General features: G+C 33.7%; 1 protein-coding gene across 3 annotated transcripts; it reads left to right on the forward strand.

The window, feature by feature from the left end:
- On the forward strand, positions 6,985–12,001 carry LOC109349448 (U-box domain-containing protein 45-like). 3 transcript variants are annotated; one of them, XM_019590263.1, is made up of 6 exons: positions 6,985–7,169; positions 7,917–8,032; positions 8,592–8,777; positions 8,949–9,056; positions 9,162–10,321; positions 11,003–12,001. In XM_019590263.1, exons 2-6 carry the CDS (start codon positions 7,982–7,984, stop codon positions 11,790–11,792), a joined length of 2,295 nt encoding a protein of 764 aa, XP_019445808.1. In that variant the 5' UTR covers positions 6,985–7,169; positions 7,917–7,981; the 3' UTR covers positions 11,793–12,001. The 3 variants fall into 3 exon arrangements, with proteins under 3 accessions (XP_019445808.1, XP_019445816.1, XP_019445800.1); XM_019590271.1 differs by having other exon boundaries at positions 7,970–8,032; XM_019590255.1 differs by lacking the exon at positions 6,985–7,169 and having other exon boundaries at positions 7,230–8,032.

Here is a 12,224-nt window from a genome sequence, read left to right on the forward strand (position 1 = left end):
CTATAGTAGAGCCTTATCCATAATCTGCATTAGATTTTTTGGGTACATGTAATATGCACTATTATATTTATAAGTGGATTCCTTCTTTGAATCCACTATATTAAAAGGGAGCATGGTTAAGGGTCGTTTTCAATTTATGGGTGACATTGATTGAGAGCAATTGCGAAGTGGTCACTGATCTATGTTAGTTTTGCTTCTCCCTATCACAAGTCATTTACGTGTTCCATATTGTAGGAGATACATGCATGATATTAATAATAAATACGATGTTGACACATTATGTGCCCATGAATCTGTTTTGGAATTTAGTACTTTTTGACACTTGTCGTTAGTTAGTTATTGGCAACTACCATTCTAAATTATTTTCAAATGTATAGCTTTACTATTTTATTTTATTTTATTTTGGTTGATACGGTTTATGTGTGAATCTTTTAAAAATACATAAGCTAATATATGCACAGACTTGGTTATGTTATCTCTTATGATAGCAACTTGAGCAACAAGTGGAAAATTAGTTGGTTATATTACTGGCAAAAGTGTACTTTATACATTCGTGGATTTTATACTTAAATTACTTTTTTCAACTACTATATTTTTCTTCTTCTAAAGTTAATAAGTTTATGTAGCTAATTCACTAAACTATAAAAATTAATAATCAAGGAGTTGAGTCTATTAATTAAATGAATAAAACTAATTTAAAATGTGTTATATAAATTTAAAGTTTGAAGTTTAATAATTAAGATTGACACTTGATAAGAAGCATAACCATCATATAATAAGAGATCTCTCATCCAAAACGTTGGAAAATATCCTATAATGAAAAAATAACATCAAATGAATTGTATCTTTATTTCTTAATACAATAATATAAATAATAATTATCAAAAACATTTCTTCTTTTTTTCATTCACTTTACACTTTCAAGTATGTTTATTCCTAGTGATATTTTCATATAATTTATAATTATTATTAGTATAGAAATGAAGAATATTTGAAATTGAAAATATGAATTTATTAAAACAAATACATTATATTAAAAACAATATTGAAACTAAATTAATTGAAATAAATAAAATAAAGTGAATAGATAAAAACGTAGGATTGTTATACATCTTAAGAGTCTAAATGTAAAATTTATAGAGTCCCAAGAAAATAAATTTAAATATTTGTTTGGTACATGGGAAGATAAAAAACAAGGAATTTAGGAGAAAGATCTACCTCTAAAATATCACATGCTCCAGTTGGAGGGGTGGTCCAAAGTTGAAGACTTGAGCCCGAAAGAACTCTAGTCTTCGCCATAAAGTTCGCCGCATAATTAGTCTCCTAGGAATGAAGTTGATTTGAACCACTCAACCATGAGAGAGTAGCTTAGAATCTAATTCACCACTTCTGCAATTATTTAGAATCTGACAAAAAGATCATTTGTGATGATTTGCACAGACTCCACACAATCACATTCAAGAGAAAGAAGGCCTTATTCTATCGCCATTAGCTTAGCTTCTATAGTTGTGCCAACTTTGAGGCTTAAAGTGAAAACCAGTAGCCAATTCTCTTCATGATTACGAATGGTGCCACCACCGCCCATTGAATTGGTCCTCATTGAACAACTATTATTGGCATTCAGCTTCACTTGCCCATCCATAGGAACCGACCACTTGAAAGTAGAAGTGCTAGGATCCGAAGTACTTTAGCCCTCCATAACTAACTAGTCTCTAAAATCCTGATGAGCTCGAGCAGCAACAAATTAATATCTCAGACCAAAGAGTCTACAACAGTGCTATTCCTCCACCGCCAAGTCCACCAAAAGACTAACAAGAACAACTTACCATTAAGAAGATCCGAATGAACCACCATCCAACTGATGAAAGATTGGTTACTCCGGAAGCTAGGATCACCAAATCCAATACGATGCCACAAAAGGATCGAGGTATTGCAATCTCTGAAAGTGTGAAAAAGATCCTCAACATGACCACTACAATAGGAACAATCAGGACTAGATGACAACTTTTGCTTAAAATGAAGCTCATTTGTAGGAAGAGAATCATGGATAGTAAGAAAACACAAAACTCTAACTTTCTTCTAGACAACAAAACTCCACTCCAAGTGATGGGAATCAACCTCGTCATAATTTTAAGCCAATTGTAACCAGATTTTGTGGTAAAACTTCCGGAAGCATGCTGATACCAAACCCAACCTTTCTCAAAATCAGAAATGAAAGGGTCAATTAAGACCGAGATTATATGTTGGACCTCATAAGAAAGAAGAGTCAACAAACTATTGAAATTCCATGAGCCTCGTTGACAAAGATCTTCCACACAAAGCAAGGTATCGGAAATATAGACATAGTCTACCATGTTGCAAAGTATGCCTAACTCAGACCAATTATCATACTAGAAGGACTTGTCACCATAACCAATATGAAGAGTAAAATCTTATCTGAGTTCGACGATAGCTTTCATGATGCTCTTCCAAGTATAAGAGGCACAAGGTTTGTGGCTCACGGATAACATAGACAAGTCACCAACATACTTTCCCCTCAAAACATTGCACCATAACTTGTTTTAATCTAAGAGCATGCTCCAACACAATTTACCAAGAAGGGAGATTTTGACAGAGCATGAATAATGAATTCCAAGGCCACTACGACACTTAGGTTTAGTAATAGTATCCCACTTAACTAGGTTGATGCTACACTTACGGACATCACCATCCTAAACAAAGTTTCGTGTCATTCTATCAATCTCATGACAAATGATCTGAGGGAGCCACAAAGTTTGCATGATATACATATGAATAGAATTAAGAACAAACTTTGCAAGACACAACCGACCCGCTTTATTCATCAAATTTGATTTCCAGGTTGCCATGCGCCGTTGGATTTTCTCAATGATCAAATTAAAAATAGACCTTGGGACCCTTCCTTGAATGAGCAGAATCCTAAGTACTATTCGAGATTAAACACTGCTCGCATAAAACAAATGTTTGCAAAGCCATTCTGTCTCCTTATTGACATAGTTTTTGAGCACATGTATTTAGACTAATCCATATTCACCTTAAGCCCTGAAGCTTTGCAAAAATCATCGAGATTATCGGCGATCATCCTTACTCACGACATCATCCGCGAACAATAAATGCGATAACAAAGGCCCATCCCTCAAAAGCTTTAGAGGTAGCCGCCGACCAGACACAACCTCTTGTTGAATGTAAAGAGTAAGTTTCTCCATGCACATCACAAACAGGTAAGGAGACATAGGACCACCTTGACAAAGGCCTCTAACGGGACCATTCCATAGAAGAGACATGCTTCCTGATCCAACACACCACATAATAAGAGCCACAATTTGGAAAACAAAATCAACCAACGTGTGCTGCAAGAAATTCCATTTGTCTTTGTGATATGCCTTCTCCAGGTTCACCTTAAATGCCATGGCACTCTTCTTCATATTAGTCTTGTGAAGAAAATACATTACCTCTTGAGCTAAATACCAATATGATATAATATGAAGATGGTGATGACCTTAGTTTGTATAAGACATTTATCTACTTAATTATTATTTTAAGATTTGACATAGTTTTCATTTCATTGATAACTTTATTAAAGAATATGGAAACATTATTAAATTTCTTAACAAATGTATCATATTGATCAAAATTGTTATTCATTAATAGAACTAAGTCACTTTTCATTTTCTGTCAAATGCTTTACTAAAAAATAATATTTGATAATAAATTCATTTATTTTATAGAGGACTGTGAAAACAGTGACATTTATAAGATCAAAATACTAATTACTGATGATCTTATAAAATAGATGAGATATAAAAACATTATACAACAAATCTTATAAAGTACTAGATAAAGTACAAGTTAATGTTGTGAGGACCGGATGAAAATGATTTTGGTTTGCAGTCTTAATCGAATGACGAGTTGAACTTTTTTGAACCAAGAAAATTTTGGATCGGCCATATTAAACCATGTTAAACTAAAATAACTCAGAAAGTGAACCTGACGGTTCCCTTAAAATTTAAAAAAAAAAGTGAAACACTATTTTAATATTTTGTTTTATTTCGAGCCAAAAAAAGATTGAGATATGTTACTGCAATATAATTATGTATAATTATTAATTACATAAAATTTGATATTTATATATAATTATATATTTATGTAAAATTATTAATTATATATTTATGTGAACCTCCAAGGGATATTTGCTTTCTTTGCCGGTCGTTCTTGCCTTAAAGATAATTAACTCACAGAATTGAATTTGTTTATGGAACTATTTATATTCTCTCGATTTTGATGTTTATTTTTGGGTTTATAATGTGTATGGTTTTGTGTATGCTTGGTGTATGAGGTCGAATGGGCGTGTGTATGAAAATGGAGTGGAATGTACAGTTTTTAGTGTAGAGATAAAAGAACTTGGTTAAGGGATGAAAGGGGAAGACACCATAAGCAAAGGTTACTTGATAAGCCAATGTTGTCCGCCACAAACAAGGATGCTTAATGAGAACTAAGGCAAGGTGCCATACCAATGAAGATAAGTTCTAAACGTAGGAGCAATACTCAACTAACAAGGAAGAATTTAATCCAAATAATATTCAAGTTATCATTTCATGGGAAAAGACTTATTACATATAGTTTTGTGGTTGCCTACATGAGCTCCACGAAAATTGCACAAAGTAAACATACTTTAATGACCTAATTAAGACAATAAAAATCAACTAATGACTAATTGTAATCAGCCCCCAACCCCACATGAAATTCCCTAACAAAGTGTTATTATTTTGAATTAAAAAACTACATTTAAAAGGAAACAAATAAAACAACATTAACTACAATCATAACTCTCTTGGATTTGAATTTGAATAGTTTGATGATGAGTCACACGACCAAGGATGTCTAAGTTTAATGTATTTCCTAAAAAAAAACAACAATACCATACTCTTAACTTCATAATAGTCATGTAAGGAAATTGTTTGGCACAATCATAACTCATTTGACATATAAGGTAACTTTCCATGAACCTCATAATGTTGATTGTGAATGCCAATCTTCCAATAAGGGAAATAAATCATTCCTTCTTAAGTTACCATGTCAATCCACTAAAAGGAGAAATAAATCATTTTACATGCCTAATCCAAGAAAAAAGAATTTCCCCCAACGTCTACTCCAAAAGAGGTAATAGTTCTTTAAAAATTACAATGGTTAAATGTCTAATACAAAAATAATAAAAATACCCTAATTAGGACAAACGACCTACACTTTATTAAATGTAACTCAAAATGTGTTATGTTTTCCCAAAAACCGTGGGGCCCGTTTGGCTCACATTATATATGAAATCATCTGATCGACCAGATTGTTTAACCATTTAAACATAATACGAGACCTTTGCCGATTAAATATTCGACTCAGATTTCACAATATTGGTACTAATATTAGAAGAAAGAAATATAATTTTTTAAAGAAAACATAATGTATTTGACATGTAAAAAATCTAGAAGATACAAATTCTATTTTTAATTTATTAATTAATATTAGAGATGTCAAAATGGGCCGCTCGTGCCCCTAAATGTCGGCAAAGGTTTAAGCGGGTGTGGGTATGTTGTATGCCTGTAATGTCCTAATGGACAAAACTTCATGCTTTGTCCGTTTTAAATGGGCTAACGAGCATGCGGGTGACTCACTGATATTGTTGAATAATAAAAAATTTCATATAATAAAATAAAAATGAATTAAATAAAATAGTTTTAAGTGGGTGTGGATATGTCGTATGCCTGTAATGTCTTAATGGACAAAACTTCATGATTTGTCCGTTTTAAATGGGCTAACGGGCATGCGGGTGACCCACTGACATTGTTGAATAATAAAAAATTCATATAATAAAATAAAAGTGAATTAAATAAAATAGTTGAGGAGATAAAATAAACAAAAGTTTTGATATTTTGTATGAAGTTGAAAATCATATTTGGATATTAAAAATTAAATTACATCATAATTTACTTGAAATTTTCTTATTTTTTCCTTAAATTATATTCATGAGTCATACGCATTGCTTAATAAAAATATTCACAGTCTTGACGAACAGACAAGAAGGATGAAATAGACTAATGAATAAAATTTAGATGCCCTACCCACAAAAAATACAAGCTATGCAGACATACTCACAGACATTACCTATTTTGCCAACTATAATTAATACCCTATTATAAGTTATAACATTTAAGAAAAATAATGTACAGACTACTCTTACTTGATAATTATGAAAAGATATGAAAAGGACAAAAATGTCATTTGGGGAAGAAACGTGACAGGTTTGCTAGGCAACAAAGGAAGTGTTCATGGTAGGCAAGTGTCAACCGTTGAACCCGGAGAAAGACCACTAAAGCGCACAATTCAAATTTCAATAACAACATTTTCCCTTTTTTAATAATAGTATCCTCACCAAATGAGTCAATGAAGAATTCATTTCAGAAATGGAAGAGAATCATCTCCAGTATTAAAAGAGTCTAATATTAGATAAAATTTTGACACGTGACAAATTTTTTTTTCTAACGGTCTTAATTTTGTATTAGTTTTAAATAAAAATATAAAATTTAAAAAAATTTCAACCATGTATTCTAGTAATGCCATAGAAGTTACACTCTTCAGAAACAGTCCATCCCAAACAATTTGTTACTCTTTTACCGAAATCAAACTTATGACATGGCACAATAAACCATAAAAACCTTATTATACTGTTAGAAAAATGTCTAGATCCATGGTAAGAAAACAAATAATAATGGTTCATCTTAAAATTTCCTCAGAAACAATTATTAAATAATAAATTTACCCCTTAAAATTGAATCCAAATTTTTTTATGCCTATATATAAATCCAATAACATTTTACCATATATTTAAATAAGTTAGCATGATAATTAATAATAAATTAAATGAGGGATTCAACGTCCCAAAAGACGCCCTTAAGACGTTAAACTAATTTACATTACCAGAATTTTCCTTACAACTTCACCACTCACTTAATCAAATCTCCAGCCCCCTCCTTCTCCCAATAATTCATTGCTCCAACAATATCGCTTTCTGATTCGGACCTCATCATAAGTCACAACTCCGTCGTTTTAGATCTAAAACTGTGTCGTTTTTTCTTTATGAAGAAGCCTCACTGGCCTTGGTACGGCGTTTTGCTTCCAAACCCTATTCCTTCCTCTTCCACTTTTTTCCCTTCATCCCCTTGTCTGCTAGTTTCTAAATCAGATTTTCTTTCTTCTGTTTTTTAATTTGTTTTGAAAGAAGATCTTAGAATTGGAAAATCATGTTTTCCAAATTTCCACTTGTTTATTTTGTTAGAATCATGAAGTTTTATAAGTAAAAATGTTTTGATTAAATTGCTATTGCTATTTCTTCTGAATCAGTGTTTTTTGTTAAGAGAAAAAAGTTCACCAAAACAATGGGCGGCCCTGTTATCGAGGCTTCCAACCGGGAAAGATAGATGTGTGCAGTTTTACTCGTAAACATAATTACTATTTCCAGGATTTGAACCGGAACATTTATTGAAATTTATTTTTGGCCATAACAAATCTAATTCCTAGTTGGCTTTTTCCTTGATTTGCTTACATGGTACCGGTTATTTTGTTTGTTTTCATTGTCTAAATGGAACATTCATGCATAATAATATAACATGGGTTTTTCTACTTTGGATGTAAAACAAGATTGAGTTTGTTGTTTTCTCACTAATTTTTGGTTAACATGTTTGTGCTTCAGTGTTATGCTATTTTTATTTATGAGCTTACTAAAGCTGGATTTGAAAACTTTAGTTGGTTGTAGCAGTTTGGAATTTGGATTAATGCTTTGTGATTCTTAAATGTTTTAGATTTCTTTTTTTCTTCTCTGTGGTTAATTTCTTTCTTTCTTCGTTTAGGTCCTTTTGGCTGAAATAGTAGAGTTCATTGGGTACCTGACTGTGGTATACAGTGAATGTGAATTATGGATGTTGCTGAGGTTGAAGAGAATCTGTTTGCAGCAAGTGATGCCAAGGTATGATTATATATCTTCAATGACTTTTCTTGCTTATTATGCCACGGTATGATCGAGGTTTAAAATTTATTTAGTATTAGTTTCTTAAGTTTGCTCATTCATTTAGGTAGGTGATGGACAAATCATTTTTTCCCTTTTTGATGTTATTGTATGTAATCAACCAACAAATAAGAACTGTTCAATTTGTCTACCTTTTAAGGCACACTTGAGCATTTCTTTTACTTGATCGTTACTACTGTAAACCTGCCTATGTGTGCTTGATGCTATACATAGCCGATCCTAAAGCCTGGGTAAAAGATAAAGGTTTTGTTAGGCAGTCGACAACCAAAGTAAAACCTTGTTGAATCTCTATGATCATCACTACTGCAGCACTGCTATTTAAGCAAATGTTTTGCATTTCTGGCCAAATGAAAAAGAAAAAAAGGATTAAATGTTTTGTGTTCTTTATTGCTCTGGTTTTGTGCCATTGTTTCCTGTTCTGTTGCAAATTCTTTTTGTCTCCTTTTTTAATTCTGTGTAATGTAATCTAACCAATATTTTTGTCTGGTCTCTTATGCAGTTACATGGAGAAATGTGCAAGGCGCTTTCAGTAATATATTGCAAAGTATTGTCTGTATTTCCTTCTTTAGAAGCAGCTAGGCCTCGGAGCAAATCCGGAATTCAGGCATTATGTTCATTGCATGTAGCTCTAGAGAAGGCCAAGAATGTTCTTCTGCACTGCTCAGATTGTAGTAAACTTTACTTGGTATGATTTTTTCCTTTTATACTTTTATTTGTTGATCATGTCTCACAGTATATAGTTTTCTAAATTTACCATAGCCCATTTTTGAACAGGTGTCTATTATTGGGTGGTTAAGTTACTTAACCTGAAATAATTTTCTAGAACATCTTATGTATGACATTACTTATGATGCAGGCTATAACTGGGGATTCTGTTCTTCTAAAATTTGAGAAGGTTAAATGCGCTCTTGAAGATGGTCTTAAACGCGTGGAAGATATTGTTCCACAATCTATTGGATTTCAGGTAGTAAACATGTGTGTAATAGGTTAATTATATCATGTGGACGTTTCTCTTTTCTTGCCTTCATTTTAATATTTCACTGTCTGAAGTTTGACTCTATTTATTCAGATTCAGGATATTTTGGATGAACTTGTGAGTGTGGTATTTGCACTTGACCCATCGGAGAAGCAAGTTGGCGATGATTTAATTGCAATGCTTCAACAGGGGAGAAAGTTCAACTACTGCAATGACAGTAATGAGCTCGAATCATTTCACCAGGCTACCATTAGACTTGGAATTACATCTTTCAGAGCAGCTCTTACTGAAAGAAGGGCCCTCAAGAAACTCATAGAAAGGGCTCAGGCTGAGGAAGACAAGCGGAAGGAATCAATCGTTGCATATCTTTTACATCTTACGAGGAAATACTCGAAGCTATTTAGAAGTGAGGTCTTGGATGACAATGACTCTCAGGGTTCTGGACCTTGTTCTCCAATTGTTCAGAGATCTATTGAGGATGGTGTTTCTGTTGGTCATTATCAGGCCTTTGACAGACAGCTTTCGAAACTTAGTTCCTTTAATTTTAGGCCAAATAATAGGATATCAGGTCAGATGCCCATTCCACCTGAAGAGCTAACGTGTCCAATATCTTTGCAACTTATGTATGATCCTATTATCATTGGTTCTGGGCAAACATTTGAAAGGGTTTGCATCGAGAAATGGTTCAGTGATGGACACAATACCTGCCCAAAGACTCAACAGCAACTTTCTCACCTTTGTTTAACTCCTAATTACTGTGTTAAGGGTCTTGTTGCTAGTTGGTGTGAACATAATGGCGTCCCTATTCCTGAAAGTCCTCCCGAGTCCCTTGATATTAACTACTGGAGATTGGCATTATCAGAGTCTGAATCTACAAATTCAAGATCTGTAAACAGTGTCAGCTCTTGCAAATCAAAAGGTGTCAAAGTAGTTTCTTTAGAAGAGAATGGTATCTTAGAGGAAATAGAGCGAAATGGAACTGAAAGTGTGTCTACAGAAGAGGAAGATGCTGACCAGTATTTACATTTTCTGAAAGTTTTGACTGAGGGGAACAATTGGAAGTGGAAATGTGAAGTGGTAGAACGATTAAGGCTGATGCTGAGAGATGACGAGGAAACCAGGAATTTTATGGGGGCTAATGGGTTTGTTGAAGCCCTTTTGCTGTTTTTACAATTCGCTTTGCATGAAGGGAACTTTATGGCTCTGGAAAGTGGAGCAATGGCCCTATTCAACCTGGCTGTAAACAACAACAGGTCTGCATTATTTTTTATAGTTTAAAATCCTTAAATAAAATGTCTTTTCATATGACTAAAAAATCAAAACAGTTCTTCTGGTATTTGAGAAATGAGACCTTGCATTATCTTATTTATAATAATTGTTTTAATACAAACTTTATAACAATGATCTGGTCTTCATCTAGGTCTTCAAGATCATTGGCAAGTGTCAGTATTTTTTGTTTTTCTTCGGCTTCCTGCATTTGGGAAAAGGAAGTAGCATTGTTCTTGTAAATTCTTCAAGACTTTGTGTCCTAAATTAATTGCAATTTGTGTGTCTGGTTTATTGAAGTATCTGTTATGATGCAATAATGCCCATAATTTCCAACGTATACAGAGGAAGGGAAAAGAGATAAATGTGCCTAGTGCATGTGGATGTTGAAAAATGATAAATGGCCGCATTAAATGCATTGCTGCAGTATCATATGATATACACAATATCTTCAGTATTTAGACTCTGGTTCTTTATTGGCATATTTAAATAGAAAGAATTATTCTGTTGGTTCAGTTAATATGCTCCAATTTCCGATAATAAATGTGGTTGAAGTGTACTAGGATATAGTAGTTAATATTTTATTAACTCTTGCTGAACAATAAGTTTTAATTTATATAACCTTTCTGAACATCATTAACTCAAATCTCCATTTTACTTTTCAACAGAAATAAGGAAATTATGTTATCCTCAGGAGTATTGCCATTGTTGGAGGAGATGATTTCTAACACCAGTTGTTATGGTTGTGCAACTGCCCTGTATCTGAATCTCTCTTGCCTTGACGAAGCAAAGCCTATGATTGGTATGAGTCAGGCTGTTCAGTTCCTAACCCAGCTTCTTCAAGATGACTCCGGTGTTCAATGCAAGCAAGATTCTCTTCATGCTCTTTATAATCTTTCTACCGTGCCCTCCAATATTCCACACCTCCTCTCATCAGGCATCATTAATGGCCTACAATCCCTTCTTGTAGGTCAGAGTGATTGCTTGTGGACAGAAAAATGTGTAGCTGTTTTGATAAACTTGGCTACTTCTCAAGTCGGAAGAGAAGAAATGGTTTCAAATCCTGGACTCATTAGTGCATTGGCTTCGATATTGGACATTGGTGTTCTCCTAGAACAGGAGCAAGCTGTGTCTTGTCTCCTAATATTGTGTACCAGAAGCGAGAAATGTTGCGAAATGGTCTTGCAAGAAGGGGTTATACCTGCATTGGTGTCAATATCAGTGAATGGGACCTCAAAAGGGAGAGAAAGAGCTCAGAAACTCTTGATGCTATTCCGAGAGCAACGACGACGAGAGCATTCACAAGATGAGACACAACAGTGTACTCCTGAAACTACTGATTTGTCTATGCCACCTGCGGAAGCGAAACCGCAATGCAAGTCTATGTCTAGAAAGAAGCCAGGAAAAGCTTTTAGCTTTTTCTGGAAAACCAAAAGCTATTCGCTCTCCCAGTGTTAAAAGTTCAAAGTGTTGTTGTAATCTCTCTGTTTGCATCTTTGCTTTTCCGGCCCTTCTTTTATCCACCCACACTTAATTTTTGGTTTCCAAAGCGAAGAAGAGATGTACAGGCCTGTGTAATTTATGGTTTTTGTTATCTTCTTCAGCTTTCTTCTTTGTATATTAATACCTCTTAAGAGTTAGATTTTCTTTGTTTCTTGGGCATTTCATTGGAGCTTCGAGGGTTAGATTTACCTTTTTGTGGTTTAATTAATTTTAGCCCCGGAAAATTGCGCGTTTTCTAGTTTCAATCCTGACAATTATATTTTTGCTTTCAATCCCTGAAGTAGTGAAGTTCTATACATTTGGTTTCAAATAGAACACATGGTCACTTATGGTACAACAACCAAATTTTTATCCTATTAGGCGAGGTTGGATATATGAATCGAACAA

This window comes from Lupinus angustifolius, chromosome LG01 (genome assembly GCF_001865875.1).
Source record: "Lupinus angustifolius cultivar Tanjil chromosome LG01, LupAngTanjil_v1.0, whole genome shotgun sequence".
In the NCBI taxonomy this organism is placed as follows: domain Eukaryota; kingdom Viridiplantae; phylum Streptophyta; class Magnoliopsida; order Fabales; family Fabaceae; genus Lupinus; species Lupinus angustifolius.